This window comes from Xiphophorus couchianus, chromosome 5 (assembly GCF_001444195.1).
Source record: "Xiphophorus couchianus chromosome 5, X_couchianus-1.0, whole genome shotgun sequence".
NCBI lineage: Eukaryota > Metazoa > Chordata > Actinopteri > Cyprinodontiformes > Poeciliidae > Xiphophorus > Xiphophorus couchianus.
In genome coordinates this window covers 8,632,192-8,648,978 of record NC_040232.1, presented here as the reverse complement: position 1 = coordinate 8,648,978, position 16,787 = coordinate 8,632,192, and the positions used below count along the sequence as shown (strand labels likewise).

The 16,787-nt window shown below is 35.5% G+C and overlaps 2 protein-coding genes across 3 annotated transcripts; both read right to left on the bottom strand.

The window, feature by feature from the left end:
• Positions 1–1,604: 1,604 nt before the first annotated feature.
• On the bottom strand, positions 1,605–5,791 carry LOC114145274 (uncharacterized). 2 transcript variants are annotated; one of them, XM_028018755.1, is made up of 5 exons: positions 5,654–5,791; positions 5,321–5,359; positions 4,972–5,087; positions 2,458–3,209; positions 1,605–2,421 (listed from the first exon to the last, which is right to left on the bottom strand). In XM_028018755.1, the coding sequence occupies exons 1-5, from the start codon at positions 5,774–5,776 to the stop codon at positions 1,892–1,894; spliced, it is 1,560 nt and encodes a 519-aa protein (XP_027874556.1). In that variant the 5' UTR covers positions 5,777–5,791; the 3' UTR covers positions 1,605–1,891. The 2 variants fall into 2 exon arrangements, with proteins under 2 accessions (XP_027874556.1, XP_027874555.1); XM_028018754.1 differs by having other exon boundaries at positions 1,605–3,209.
• Positions 5,792–7,369: 1,578 nt separating this feature from the next.
• On the bottom strand, positions 7,370–12,227 carry LOC114145275 (uncharacterized). Its single transcript, XM_028018756.1, has 4 exons — positions 12,103–12,227; positions 11,956–11,996; positions 11,643–11,752; positions 7,370–10,489 (listed from the first exon to the last, which is right to left on the bottom strand). The coding sequence occupies exons 3-4, from the start codon at positions 11,750–11,752 to the stop codon at positions 9,241–9,243; spliced, it is 1,359 nt and encodes a 452-aa protein (XP_027874557.1). The 5' UTR covers positions 11,956–11,996; positions 12,103–12,227; the 3' UTR covers positions 7,370–9,240.
• Positions 12,228–16,787: the final 4,560 nt, after the last annotated feature.

The window sequence follows — 16,787 nt, the reverse complement described above, 5'->3', positions numbered from 1 at the left end:
ACTTAAGGCCTTGTCAACACCACATTATTAATGCTTATTAAGGCTTAATGTAAGCCCTAAAATGGTGGGTTTTATTTTGCTGATGAATTGAAATAAATACGGTTTTGACACCTTTATTGTGACAAAGGAGTCGAACGTTTTACAGTCAGTTTCTGATGAATATATTCTCTGCTAGTGGTTTACAATTCCCCGCTTTTTCTTTTAAAACCATAATAGTTTAACGCATGAGAAAACAGAGACCCATTATGTAGAAAATTTTATATCACCCTTAACTGTCATGTGTTACTATATAGGAGGGGATGCATTTAAATTTCTGAGCCTGTCAATATCTGCATCCCCTTGGTTTGTCCTGTTGATATGAAACTCATACCTTTAGCTCAGAGAACAAGTGTGATTATGTCGAAAAGGTGAAATCCCTCTTAACTCTTTATTTCTCCAAGTTAGCAGGGGGATGCATTTTTTTGGCAAAGCAAATTGTTAGACTGCCAATATATGCATGCCCTATCTATTTCCCACAAATATTATCCTATTGATCACTTTTTTATTGTGGTTTGACTTCTGTCTTTTTAACCTTCTCAACACAAAATTAATGTCATTCAGCTGTGAGGATGAAGAGAAGATGAAGAATCAGGACAGACAGGCAAAGGCAACAGGTCGGTCTAATATTAGGTGGAAGTTAGAGAACAGCTACTTAACCCCAAGCGATAATTTTATTTATTTATTTTTAAACTGTATTAAGATCTATAATTTTAATATAATGCGTTTTTGACCATATGACTTGGCAGAGAACAACACAGACAAGGGTTGAAGGAGACGGACATGAGCTCAGTGATAGTATTTGCTGTAGAGGAGACGAGTGATGACCTCAGGTAGAAATATTTAAATTAAGGAGGCAACAAAAACCTATATACCATGATGGTTTGAATTTAATTACTGTATTTTATAAGCACATGTATAAGGAAGAACTGTTTTCTGACAGAAATATTACATTTGAGCAAACAAATACTCTTACTTTAAAAGTGAAGCAGTTAAAGCAGGGATGTCAAACTCATTTTCGTTTTGGGCCAAGTCTCGATCATGAATTCTCTTAAAGGGCCGGTTGTGCCGGAATGTATTGATAAAACCTGTTCACATTTTTAAATTCTTAAAATTAAATATTATTGAACATCTTTTCAGTGTTTGTGGTACTAATTTGGAAATATTTGCGCTTATTTATGATGGTTATCACTCGTTGTATGGATTATAAACTACAATCTGACATCAATCAAGGCTGAGGCAGCTGTTTAGTACAAGTAAGAAAGTTTTTGACAATTGTTTGAGAAAAATCTGCAATAAACGCAAGTATGTATTTAAAAAAGTGCATGAATTTGATTTTGCATGAAATTCCATGATAATTCTCAAGAAACTGGAGGGACTAATTGATATAAGTTGGCAGTAAACAGATATAAACTGCATTGATTTGCTTGATAACATAATATTTAAGCACACTTAGTGCTTAGTCTAGAATCTAGAGGGCCACATAAAAAGCTATGGTGGGCCAGATTTGGGCCATGGGCCTTGAGTTTGACACATGTGAGTTAAAGTATGATGGACAGAAAGAGACATTAAAATGCTAAAGCAAACTTTAATCAAAAGTAGCAAAAATATCAAGGTTACACATAAATTGTTGGAATTCTGTGATATAGAAAAGCAAAACACGACAGCATCCTTTCAAATAAATCATGTCAATACAGATAAATGAATTATGTTTATTTGGCCAGACAAAACCAATGGTTTCATCAGATTAAATGAAGTAAAAACACTTGCAAAGTACCTGATTTTTTTAAACTAATGTTAAATGTTTTTGTTGCTCAAAATTTGGCAAAGCAGATTGTTATGCACTGTTAGCTATCTACCCCCTTCTCTTGCTTCTACGCTTCCCACCTCTACGTCTACGTGATTTTCTCATCTTGCCTCCATTTCCACGTCTACGTGATTTTCTCATCTTGCCTCGTTTCCCACGTCCACGTGATTTTCTCATCTTCCCTCCTTTTCCACGTCTACGTGATTTTCTCATCTTGCCTCCTTTCCCACGTCTACGTGATTTTCTCATCTTGCCTCCTTTCCCACGTCTACGTGATTTTCTCATCTTGCCTCCTTTCCCACGTCTACGTGATTTTCTCATCTTGCCTCCTTTCCCAAGTCTACGTGATTTTCTCATCTTGCCTCCTTTCCCACGTCTACGTGATTTTCTCATCTTGCCTCCTTTCCCACGTCTACGTGATTTTCTCATCTTCCCTCCTTTCCCACGTCTACGTGATTTTCTCATCTTGCCTCCTTTCCCACGTCTACGTGATTTTCTCATCTTGCCTCCTTTCCCACGTCTACGTGATTTTCTCATCTTGCCTCCTTTCCCACGTCTACGTGATTTTCTCATCTTGCCTGCTTTCCCACGTCTACGTGATTTTCTCATCTTGCCTCCTTTTCCACGTTTACCTCCTTCTTTCACCTCTCCACCTCTCTTCCCCTTTTGCCTCGTTTTGCCCTTTCTTGGTTCCTGTCCACCCATGACATCAATCATCCCTCCACCCTCATAATCTTGGTTAGTGTCAGTGATTGTGCCTATGTCAGACTCGCTATTTAAACCTGAAATTGTGCCTTCATCACTTCCTGTAGGCGGCTCTGTGGCACCTACTGCTGTCTCTTCGTTGGCATCTGATTGCATTGTATCTGCAACGCAGGATGGTGCAACATTATCGCCTGCTTTGCAGTTTGTGCACTGAAAAGAATCGCTTTGCTCATAACAACGGAATATGTTTTCAAGCCCAAACTTTGAAACCTCTTGCTCTTTGAACATTGCAGCCCTCGCAAGCGTGTCAGCATCAGCAACATCAGCTACTTTAGAAAACACAAAAGCATAACTCTTCCAGTTCTGAACAATGTTACTGATCTTGTTGTCAATGCCATTTGCATCAGGGTAGCCTTCAGAGTAGACGATGAGGACGTTGCCATCGCTGCTTTTTATGAGGGGCTGTATTTTCTCTAGAACATGGGCCAGTGCTCCAGACTGGGCAGCTGCAACAACCCTCGTGCCTTGGTACCCTTGACCCGTTGAAATAGCTTGTTTCACTGCATCTGCAGGGTCATCCTTAAGAACTTCTGCAAGACTGCTTAAGTCTTGGTTCACAGGGATGTTGACAACCAGACTGTAGCTGTCACCCAATTCATACCTATCAAAAAGACACACATAAATGATCAATATTTCAGTTCATATCAGCTGATAATTTGACAACATAAAAAAACCTTGAGTCAGTCTGACAATTGCATTTTATTGCAGCAAATACCTGCAAACTACAAGTTATCATTATGTTAAAATGAATTTGCTTATATTGTTTTTAAATTGTTTATTATCATTACTATAACTACCATTGATGAGTTTTTTTTGTAATTTCTACATAGCAAAGCTATAATGTACGACAAGGATCATTGTACAGTTCCAGAAGTCAAAAATTTGTTTGAAAAACTGAAATTTTTTAGATTAATCTCAGAAATCTTTTAGAAATTTTTGAGTTTCAAAACTATTTTTTTTGTAATATCCTTCCTTTTTTTTTAAACAAAAAATTTCAGAGTTTGATCTCAACAATTTTAAATTTTTGGGCAGACATTTAATGACCCTGATAAACTGATGCACATAACACAGAACGTTATTTCAAAATACTTACTTTTAGAATGAAAAAGATTAATAAAAGTATCAAAAATATTTACCAAACAAAATTAAGTAAATTAAGTGTTTTAAAAAGCACTTTGTATTTTGTAAAACAAAATTATATCAACAATGGCATAGCAAGGACTAAATTAAGTGGTTGTTTATTGTAAGAAATGAGATAAATAAATAAAAAAATAAAAAAGCTGATCCTCCCCAGATTCCTGTGTTAATCAAATCTCTGCCCAAACTTGCTAAAAAAATTAAAAGTCCATGAAAGTTCTGAAATACCACGTGACGCCACCAGGTGGCGGAAACGTCAATTAAAGTAACATCTTCAAATTTTAATGAGGTGTATCATCCAGAGCGGGGGTCTACATTTCCAGTGCCTCTGTCCTACAACCTTTGGATGCATCCCTGCTTCAACATCTCAATCAAAAGGTTTAATTACCTCCTTAGCATGTCAACAAGTTTTTGTAAGCAACTCATTTGATTCAGGTGCAGGACAGTGGCATCAGAGCAGTGGCATTTGGCCAGAGTGTGGCTAAAACCACGATTCTCCAAAACACTGCAGGTGATTTAATTACTATTTTCTTTGAAGTTAAATGGAGTGTGGACAAAGCAAGACAGATCATAAACCATTAAAAAATGATTGTTGTGATTTTAAGTGCAGAACGTATCCAACTCAGCGTAATGTTCTGTCACCTTCTGGCCTTTCATGGTTAAATTGTTGCTCTTACACAAAATCTGTACAAAAGAATTGCAACTCTTTTGCCTGAATCATAAAGTACGTTATGTCAGAACTTATTCAGCATATGTGTTTCTGTCTATCTTTTAGCACATTAACTCTGTTTTAGAAAAGCCAAAAAGAACTAAAAGGGAGTGTAAAAAATTTTTTTGCGAAATTGAGCAAGTTTTTTTGGATTTTGACATTTCCTTTTCTAATGCAATATTTCAAAATGCAAGTAAAAAAAATTTTGATAGAAACGCAATCACTGACCCTTTTTCTATATTAGTTTTATTATTTTTATTTTTCAATTGAGAGAGTCACTCTATATAATTTTAACTTTCCCTAAAATAATAATTTGTGATGCTTTTCAGTGCACTCTGTAGCCTTTTTTGCAGCGATCTTGCGAAATCCAAGCATCTAAGTTGGCTTTGCATCGCTACTGCTCTGGTTTTTTAATTCAACAAATTGAATTACAAATAACCTGTAAATAAGTTGATGCAATCCCATATTCTTGAGGATAAAAGACACAAGAAACAATGAAAACTGATTTAAAACTTACTCATTTTTGAGATTTTGTATAATGTCGGTTAGCCAGGCCTCGTCTACAGCGGCTAGACTGCATTGAGGAGCCAGGAAGACAGCCAGAACCAGAACCACCCAGCACAGGACAGTCATCTGAATGGATCACATCCAACATTAAGAAAATAATAAAATCATGTAACCAAGTTCATGACAAGTGATGCAATGATTATACTATGATATGTAAATTCAAGTATCATTTTACCGTTAGTTTTAAATAGGTTTCTTTGTCTCATCAGTTTTAGAGGTTAACCTTTAAAAATCTTGACCAGGGATGTCTTGTCCCTGATCAAATAAATTTGAAAATATGAATAAATTGATAGTTTTACCTTCCTGCTGAGTACCAGAGGGAGCTGCCAGCTCCAAGTCTGATGACATGAAATAAAAATACAAAGTTTTATAGTTGAAAATTTAAAAAAAATCTTGTATTACTCCTGTTAAACCACATTTATCCGTAGTAGAGATTATTTATTTAATGGCAAATTGAGTTATTGGTTAAAAATGTATAAAATTTTAAACTACTTTTTTGCAATTGAAAGTTTTCTAATTTTTTCACAAATAATGACTATGCAACTCAAACATAATCCAAGCTGTTGTGCATTTTTAGTCAAGAAATTGTTACATTGTTATAATAATAAAACCGTTATTTTTTTTATTGTTACCTCTTGTTTAGATGCACAAGGAGTCGTCCACTTTTTCTGGGTGCTATTGCCAGTTCTTCTATAGTGATGCTCGGACAGGAAGCGTTTTTTATTATATGTATGAACAGGAAATGAACATCTCATTGAACAACGCCTGCAAATTTGGCCAAACCTATCACACTTGAATCAGCTAAAGCATTGATAGAGGCATTTACTAGAATTGTGCTAAAATAATGGATTGCTCAAAAATATCTTACTCGTGTTTAGCAAGAAAAAAAGTTTTTATCATACTCCTTCTCAGGGTCTTGGTATATTTTGTGTAAAAAGAATATATGCATGATGGATCATCCTCTTTCAATTATTTGTATTTTGTACCACTTAACTCAGGGAAGAGGAACTTAAAAAGGTGTAAAAGTATTTCACTTAAAGCAATACATTTGCAAATCATTCAATAAAGGCGTCCTTGCACCAAAGTGTTAATGGTCATAAGTTTGCATATATTATTACCCGACATTTTCACAGATCTGCTATGTGTTTGAAGTTTTAAAGCATGGAGTATATCAATAAGATTATTATACTTCAGTGGTCAGCACATCTCAATCCATCAGATCAGCTTTGACATGATATTGTCCATATCAACATATTGTTGATCGCAACCTTCAGTATTACTGCACATCGCTTGTTTTACTAATATCAGTCAGAATGCATGTGATGCAGCAAAATATGTCCTAAAATGCAACAACGGCTGCATTAAACTTCTGCATTTGTGCATGTTGGTTGTTTAGAAAAGCAGTTTAATCTCCATGCTGATTAAAAATTACTCAATTAACTCTAAATGTGTGTTGTAGAATCAACAGATTTAACATAAAATCACCCTCATACTAGATGTCAAAAAACAGCCTTTCTTATATGAATGCTGCTTTAAATGATTAGCTTTATAACTACATTAAAAATATACAAGATAATTTTTTGAAGGATTACAATATGTGAAGGGCAAGGCTGGAGAAAGAAATTGATTTTGTGCAACACTTAGTTTGATCCGGCTTGCAATACTGCTGTGGTGGTGTGGTGGATGCTCCTCCCACCACCACATCGTGTTAGTATTTTTTCTTTATATTACATTACAGTTTATACGTTTAAGTTAGTTATTTCATTTAGACATATATTTTCTAATGGGTGCACACTTTATTTAATGTCTGTCTGAATGGTTTATTTACACTTGTCTTTTGTTTGAGGTGCTGCTGAGACAAACCAGCTGGAGGAGGAAACCTGGAGCAAACCATTTATTTTTGAAAGACTGAAGGGGGAAGACTTGTTTCAAGTTGTTTTTATTTAGTTAATTTTGTCACTTAAATATTCACTTATTGTTTCTGCTAAGTAAGATAGTTTTGCTTTATTTATTTCATAGAATGCTTTAGTTAATTTTGTATTTATTTGTTCTTTTGTTATGTCGTGCCTCCCTCATGTGGTAGATTTAGGTTACTCCACCCCTATTTAAGCAGCCTTTTGTTCTTTGTTGGCAGGTCAGTTTTGTTTGTGTTCAGTTAGAATTCAGTTGACTTCAGTTAAATTGGGCCCAAAATTGTTATTTATTCTTTGACTTATTTTTGCATTAAATCTTTATGTTTTGTTTGCTATTTTGGAATAATTAAATGGAATTTTTGCTACTTTGAACATTTTTTTGTCCTCGTTTGAGTCTGGTCCCTCACAGGTGGTTCCAAAAAACGGCTCAGAATCTCAACTTGAAAATTTATTTTTATTGCGGGTCATTGTGTCATTCAAGTTATGCATGACGTCAGGATGTAAAGAATAACCCTTGAAAACAACTGTCAATAATATCGTTCACAACTTCCAGAAAACAAAAGCGGAGATATCACAATCAACTTACTTCAAGAGATTCAAATTAAGGCAACACCCGAATACTTAATGAAGTGCGTGTAGTGCAGTTTGTTAAGTACAAGTACAACACGTGCAAGAAAGGCTAATGTCCCTGTTTATATGTTAAATGTAGCAGAAGTGGTGTAATGCAGTATTTCCCAATCCTGGTCCTCAAGGCACACTGTCCTGCATGAGAATTGTTGGAGCACACTGTTCTGATACCTTTCTTGAAAGTTTGGACCATGACCACTGAAAATGTTGTCCTGGTCCCACATGCAACACTGCAAGGGCATATAAATACCAACAGCCCCACAATGTCCAGAGCCTTCAGCATGTCTTTTACCAACTAGGTGCCGGTAATTTGTTTTGACTCCCTCAGTGACTTCTGTCATCTCATTGGCATCAGCCCCAACAAAAAACCAAACCTGTTTTTCTTTCTAAGTTACAGAATTTCCTCGTTTGTCAAACAAAAGTTTTTCTAAATTCCTCATATTCCTACATTTTTGCCTCCTTGACCACAGAAGCTGCAGGTCGTCTGACCATGCCTACCAGCTGTTTCAGGAATCCCCAGCGAAGCCCTGAAGACTTCCTTCTTTAGCTTGATAGCTTCCACCACTCGTTGTTTTCACAAACAAGACCCAGGTCTGCCCATAGCCTCCTTGCCAGTTGATGAAACTCACTACCAGGTGGTGTTCAGTTGATAGCTCGGTCCTTAGATGAACTAATACCACAAGTCTGATGATTACAAAATCGACCAGTAGACCATTGACAGGATACAAAATAGACATTTGAACCACCTTGTGCTCGAACACACGTCTGCTATGGACATCCCATGCCAGCAAAGCTCAGATTCAGTTTGGGGAAGCTGTTCCTCCTTATCACAACCTTTCTGGTAGATTCATTTTTCTCCAGACAAACATTACTGCCCCCAGAAGCACAACTTCCATGTCTTTCTTGCTAGATATGTGATATCTAGCAAGATATCACCCAAAACCTTTGACTCAAAAACCTTTTTGCAATGCCCAGAATTAGCATGCATTGGTCCCTGCTATTGCCACCAACCTCATACTGCACCTGACTTCTTCCCACAGGAATTTGATCTACAGTACATTAGTCCCTGGTACTTTTTATGGCTGTGACTTGCTAAAACCCAGGTGACAAGACAACACCAATACTATTCATTCTAAAGCAATAGAATTACAAAATAGTTGCTTTTCTTATTGCAGTGAACAGTTTCTGTTAGGTTTTACACAAATTTTAAAACTGTTTACATGCACAAAAGCAAGGCTAAGTAGTTTTCTGTACAAAACCACAAACAACACATTTTGAAGTTTATTTTTTTACTTTTTAATGCAGGCAAACAATGTGTTACAATGTTCAATTTGGATGCTTTTTAAAATAGGCATATATGGCAACATTATTTTATTGAAAATAACTTTTACTTGAATGTATTAGATTTTAAAAATTAAGAATGGTCAATACTTTGTTGGTTTCAAAGCTGCTTTATTGTATCCTCAAAACCCATGACAGCTTTTTGTTCTTATTTTCTGGTTTTAGATATTTGGCCTGTTTTCACCCTACTATATTTCATATGACCTTTTCCTTTTACCCTATGACATTTTTCCACATCTTCCTCTTCTTCCTCCTGACCTACCACCTTTTGCACGTCTTCCTCCTCTTTCCCTCTTGCCTCATTTGGCACGTCTTCTTCCTTTTCCCACATTGCCACCTTAAATACTACTTCCTCCTCCCACCTTCTTACGCATTTTACATGTTCTTACTGTTCCCACATTGCCTCCTGAATGTCTTCCTCCTCCTCCCCTCACCTCGCCACCTTTCCTACGCCTTCCTAGTCCCTTCACCTTGCCACCTTTCCTACGTCTTCCTCCTCCCTTCACCTTGCCACCTTTCCTACGTCTTCCTCCTCCCTTCACCTTGCCACCTTTCCTACGCCTTCCTCCTCCCTTCACCTTGCCACCTTTCCTACGCCTTCCTCCTATCTTCACCTTGCCACCTTTCCTACGCCTTCCTCCTATCTTCACCTCGCCACCTTTCCTACGTCTTCCTCCTCTCTTCACCTTGCCACCTTTCCTACGCCTTCCTCCTCCCTTCACCTTGCCACCTTTCCTACGCCTTCCTCCTATCTTCACCTTGCCACCTTTCCTACGCCTTCCTCCTATCTTCACCTTGCCACCTTTCCTACGCCTTCCTCCTCCCTTCACCTTGCCACCTTTCCTATGCCTTCCTCCTATCTTCACCTTGCCACCTTTCCTACGCCTTCCTCCTATCTTCACCTCGCCACCTTTCCTACGCCTTCCTCCTATCTTCACCTCGCCACCTTTCCTACGTCTTCCTCCTCTCTTCACCTCGCCGCCTTTCCTACGTCTTCCTCCTCTCCTCTTCCTTCCACCTCCTCTAGCTTCTTTAAATCTGCGTTTTTCCAACTGTGTGACGTCATTTGATGGTGGTGTGTTTACAAGACAAGAAGGAGCAACATTTTCAACAGAGCCACAGCTTGTGCACTGGAAAGAACCACCAGGTTCATAACAACGAAATATATTTTCTAGCCCAAATTTGGAAAGTTCCTGCTGCTTAAAGAGCTCAGCCCTTGCAGGTAACCCAGCATCAGCAACATCAACTACTTTGGAAAATACAAAGGCATAACATCCCCAACTATGAATGATTTTGTTAATGTTGGCAGCAATGCCATTCTCATTTATATTTTGGTATTTTTCAGAATAGATTATGATGGTGTTGCCCTGGTTTCCTGTTTGGCTGACTTTTATTTTCTCTAGCACATGGGGTATTGCAACTGACTGTGTTGATACTGTCATTCTTTTGCCTTGATACACGTCACTCTTTGAAACTGCTATTTTCACTGCATCTGGTGGGTCTTCCTGCAGAACTTCCATCAGATGGCTTGGATCTTGGTTCTGTGGTATATTTACAGCCCAACTGGAAGTGTCACCCAACTGATACCTGTCACAAGAAAACATTTCACAGCTGTCAGTATTAGTTTTAGTGTAAAACATTTGAAATAAGATGGAAAGTTTTTACAAAAGACCTGTCCTTGAACAGGTTAGGATAGGTCTATGGGCCAACCAAAACATGTTCATGAAGTTTATTGCACAAAATCATTGTTGGATAATGAGATTTTAGCCTGATCAGTTCTGCCTATTTTCAGCTCCTTTCAGAATGAGTTGGTTTAGGGCCTCTTGTCACTTTAAATCTAAATAAGCTGTTGCTCAAGGTTTACACTTGCATGTGAAAATGGTTGCAAACACATGCACAATAATACGACTGCACAACTTTGAAAAGCAGAAGCAGAGCCTCCTGCACAACCAACAACAAAAATGCAGCAAATGGTTTCTGAACAGTAGTTAACAACAAGACACTTGTCTTTTATGTAACATACTAATACTAATATAGCACCCAGTATTTCTCCTTTGGCATCTAGGTCCACTGGTTTTTGATACTGGTATTTGTGGATTATAAACCAAAAACCGGAGGTAATGGCAGAGAAAAGGTTGTTTTTACTTCGGGTTATAAAACGGTTTAAAATGAGCCTTCAGTTGTTCTGCAGAGGCTTCACTTTAGCAAAACTGTAGAATCCTAGTGAAGCATCAGGCGGAGTCTTTGATATTAAAACTACAGTCTTAATAATGAAAGAAATGTTTAAAAATTGTGGATCATATCTGCTTACTCTGAACCCTGTAGAGCACAAGTCAGTTGTCACTATAGAGAGTTATCTTAACAAAGGATGCAAGCGTTTCCTAAAGTATTATGTGTAAGGGGCCATTGGTAAAAAGTCATTGGTGAGCTGGGGAATGTGCCCCTTTTTGGAGTTTGTACAAAACAAAAAGAGCCATATTACAAACAAGTCTTTAAAGATAATGCATCAAATTCATTTGTCCCTTTCTACGTCTGGATCTCAAGCTTTTTCTCACAGCTTGAATATTTTCTAAAGTGGATCATGAGGATGAGGAGTGGATGTTCTGCATCTGGTTCTACAAATTTCATTAATGTGTTTCATTTGACACATTTTCATATCAGTTCAAGGCCATGGTTTTCTATGCTTCACTTTCTGTACTTCTGCAGCTTATAGGTAGAACAAAGCAACTCAATTACTCACTTATTCTTGATGGTTTGCACAATATCTGTAAGCCATTTCTGGTCTACAGCAGCCGAGGTGTTTTCAACAGACAGGAAGAAGACCACAGTCACCCAGAACAGGCCTTTCATCTGAGCAAAGAAAAAGTAACAAAGTAAATTATCTGAATTCACATAACAAGCTAACCACTGTAGCAAAAGAAATGTTTTACATTTATATTTTAGTATTGCATTGTAAGAAACTGACAATTAAGTTGAGATTGTAGATGCTTATTTTACAGATAGGCTTTTTTGTTTTATTACATAATAAAGAAATATTTTTAAAATTGTTACACCTTCCTTTCTGCAGCCAGCTGAATTCGCTGGTCCAGCTGCCCTAAAAGATTAAAACAAATAAGATTTACCCTCTGTTTTGTTTATTTTTAACAGTAACCAGTTTTAATTTAAAGAGTGAAAAGAAGTGTTTTTATTAAATGTTCTACCTTTATCAGATGCAGTTCAGAGGTTTTCTGCTCCACTTGTCCACTTGTCCACTTGTTGATGAACGTGGCACATTAAAGAGCTTTATTTTATAGGAACCTCTGAGTCACAGCAAACCCATGCTGGAGCTTGTATCGGTATGTGATGAAATGTTATTTTTCACTACCTTCCTGTCATGTAGATAAGAAAGCAAACAGGAGCTAATGTGAAAATGATTCAGAACATTTGAGTATTCGAAGTTTGTGAAAATGTAATTCATTTAAAATATTAAATTAGTTGGCTTATTGGTGGAAGATTGAAAAAATAGATCTAGGAAACAGATTGTGTGAAGCTACATCTTAATACACACTTTTTTTGTCTATTTCTATATTTTTGTTTGAATGTGGAAATAAATGCAACAACAAAAAGGTTTTGGTGGTTGACACCAAACCACCTATCTCAGCTTTTTAGAAACACTGTTCTTTGGACAGCTGAGTCTAAAATCATTTATTTGCATCCCAGATCAGAGAACATGGCATGACTCAAACGCAGGAAAAAAGCAAAAACGTTTCATACCAACTGTGAAGCACAGCGCTGGAAATGTCATGATGTGGGGAAGTTTTTCTGCAGCCGGACCTGAACTACTCGCCATAATAAAATCCACCATTAATTAAACTGGGCATCAGGACAGCGGAGTGTTAGGGCTAAGCTAAGAAAAATAAATAAATAAATAATGTCACAAGGATAAAGTAGTAACATTAGGACAATTATGTTGTACGATAATAAGGTTAAAATATTAAAAAAATAAAGTCAATATTATGAGAATAGTCATAACATTAAAACTATTCTTGTAATATTATGACTTTATTCTTTTATGATTTTATTCTTGTAATATTGTGACTTTAGTCTCATACAACTTAATTCTAATGTTTCAACTTTATTCTTGTGATTTTATAACTCTATTCTTGTCATTTTGCTTTTTCATTTTTCAGTATGGTCTTAACTCTCCATCATCTGAAGGAGTTTAAGGAAAATATGAGACCTTTTTCCATAGAAATAATTATTAAGCTAAAGCAGAATTGGACACTGCAACATAACAATGACCCAAACATGGACGACTTACAAAAGCTTTACAAACATGAAACCTCTCAAACATTTAACAGCTGGAAGACTGATGTAAGAAAATGGTGAATGATTGAGATAACGGTCTAGTGGAAGATATTTTGATCAGTTACTGTGCATAATGTCCTAAATTCATTTTTATTTGTTGACGCCTGCAATGAGTAAAACAAATTTGCTGTTTAAAAGCATTTAAATCTTTTTCTATTGCAGAGATAAAACAATGGGAAATCATTTTGTGAACATTTCTTTTGAAAGAACTGAAATATTGCAAATTTTTCACATCTATATGTAAATGTACATTTACACCAATTATTTGCGGAGTGGTTTGACCACAAAAAACTGATATAAGATAAGATAAAAGAAATCTTTATTGTCATTGTCACAAGGACAACGAAATTCAAAGGGTGCCATCAGTCGGTGCACATGCCCAAAAACAAAAAAATAACTGTCTCACAATTCACACACAACTCAAGAATCAACAAACTGGCAAAAAAAAGTAAGAATAGCCACATTCTCACATACATCATTTATGATGCTTAATGGTTGTTTTTGATTGCATTTAGTTTTGTTATCAGTCAAATAAAAACTAAAAACTTCTCTTTGGTCTCACCATTGTGGTCACCATTTCATGTGTACAAAGCTGATAGCAGCTTCTTTATTAATTCACCGCATGTTTTGTGAATTTCCATCAGTAATAAGAAAAGTGTACAGTAGTGTCAAGAGATATAGGATTACATATAAATGTTTTGTTAGCATTTATAACGTACTTGTTTTGGAGTGTATACTTCTTTAGCAGAAACATATTTTAATAAAAAAAAAAAACAACTTTCACTTGGATGCAAATTATTCTAATTTAACTGAACCAGGGAGGAAAAGAAAGTTTCTAATATATATTTCAACATCAGTGTAGATTTTATGTCGACAGTTGGATGATAAGTAGAAAATTCATGCATGACTTTTAATTAAGTTGCTGCTTTTGCAACATGTTCATTTCCTCTTTTGTCTCTGCACGGAGAACGGCATGTTGCTGCAGTTTCCCTCTATATGAATTGTGAAATGCTTCGTCATGAGGTAATGACCTTCAAGAAAGCTGTGGTACAAAACACATTTTCGCAAAGATCTTTTATCTGCATTCATCATGTTTGTTTGTTTTTGAATGATTACCAAAGAAGTTGAGATAAACTAAGCAAGATTTGATGATAGATTGAAAGTAAAAACTGAATTGAAATTAAACTGAATAATTTTCTGAAGAGGATGATTGAACATTTTAAAACTCTGAAGGTTATTTACCAGAGTTGTTGCTTTACACCTGCAAAGAATAGACAAACAGAATCAGTTCCTACAGCTGTCAGTTGATAAGTATGTTCCTTACTCTCTGTTGTGTATATATTTTTGCTCCTCTTCTGTCTTTGGGTTTTAAAAAGACATTTATTGAACTTTATGACCCCTTAACCTTCACCCACAAAACATTTAAATGAAAGCAGTGGTGGGTAAAGTAAAAATTTTACTCAAGTAAAAGTAAAAAGTAGCCATCCAAGAAATTACTCAATTAAGAGAAAACAGTATTTAGTAAAATGTCTACTGAAGTACTGAGTAAATGATCAAATTAGCAATCATTTAATATTTAAAAATGACGTCATCAAATGGACCATAATATAAAGTTAAGTGGAAATTTTGATAATAATTCATAAAAGTAAGAAAAAATCAGACAAGCTTTCAAACTTTATATAATTGTGACTAATTTTCTTATTTCCCTGTATAACTGGGGTTTTTTAATGATTTTTGTACTTTTTGTTTGTTCATCTGTTGATGCTCATCTGAAGCATTCTGCTTCTCTCCTGTCTCTAGACAGTTTTTGATTTTTTTCACCCCATCTCAAGTTTTTAAGTCCTGATTCTTTTGTCTTTTACATAGACTATTGATAATGGACAGATTTTTTTTCTCTTAAAAACAGAGATCTTTATATCTTCTCTGCTACTATAGTATTTGCATAAGTACTATGAAGTTGTTTCTGGTTTTACACTTCTGTATAAATACTATGAAGTTGTTTCTGGTTTTACGCTTCTGTGGTTATTTACATTTTTAATTGACTGAAATATTTACCGTCATCGTCCCTTTGTAATCCTGTAGTTTTATGTTTTCATTTTGAGCAAACAGTGATGTACATAAATGCAATGTCTTCTAATGAGACAGTTTTTTGTTATGAGTACCAGGTTTATTATAATGGTAAATCAATAAATCAGCTGTTTAATAACAAGACAAGGCATGGGATCTATTTAACTAGTGAAGTAACAAACTGATTCAAATTGTTCTGAAAATGTTAAAAGTTTTAAAATAATAACATAATTTTAAAATAATCTTAATATGTGAGATTATTTCCCAATCTTACACATTGGGAAATAGTTATTTTGATGAAATTGCAGAAATAAGTTAACATTTCTGGGATTTATATACTTAATAATAATGATATTTAGGATTATTTGACATGTTTCAAGATATTCCATCTTAAGCTATGCTATTTAAATTATAAAACTAATTTTTACGTAGATTTGATAATAAAACAATGCACATTGGACCTTAACGCTGCAGTAAGTAACTTTAACAAAAATACTTTTTTTATATATTTGTTAAAACTGTCATCATGTTGTGACAGTATAACATGAGATAGATATGCTGCTGGAGTTTATGTTCATAACTTGATGAGTTGATGTCAGTATGTGAATGTTTGTATGTGTGTGACCAGTTTTCACCTCTTTTGAAACTAATCATGCAAGAACAGATGACTTTCTCAACCTTAACTCTGAAAAGTCCTTTGAGAACCCAAGATGTTGAGAAATACCTAAACCCGTTTTGCCGCCTCATTCTAACTTGCAGATGGAAATAAAGATACAGAGATTAAAAAAGATGGTTTGTTCATCTCTTTCTGCACTTCTGCTTCTATAAAATTCTGAGGAAATTAGTAGGAGGCTGTAAAAGTGCTTCTATACATGGTGATGAAATGCAAATTTGTGCTTGACTGCAAGTCATGCATGAATGAAACGCGGTTGCATCGGGCCTTTAGTGGCCCTGAACAAAGATAAGATACTAAACAGGTACAGTGGGAACGGAAAGTATTCAAGTTTTTCACTCTTTGTTTCATTGCAGCCATTTGCTAAAATCAAAAAAGTTAATATTATTTCTCGTGAATAATGAGACAATTTTTCATTATTTCTCATAAATAAGGACAAATAATTATTTCTCATTAATAATTAATAATGAGAGCAAGACATAGGATATGCTGATATCATACGTCTTAGTTTTACTGTTTTACTGTTTTTTACAGAAAAAAAAAGAAGTGTAGAAATTTTTTACAAATTAAAAAAAAAAAAGCCCTAAAATATCACGTGACCATGTGCGGTATTTCAGTTTTTCTTTTTTAATAAATTTGCAAAAATTTCTACATTTCTAGTTCTTTCTGTCCTGATGGGATGCTGAGTGTAGATTCATGAGAAATAATCCAAACTTTTTTGATTTTAGCAAATCAGTAGCACAAGAAGCACACTGACAAACTGACTTCACTTCAGTCACAGCATTTATTTTCATAAAG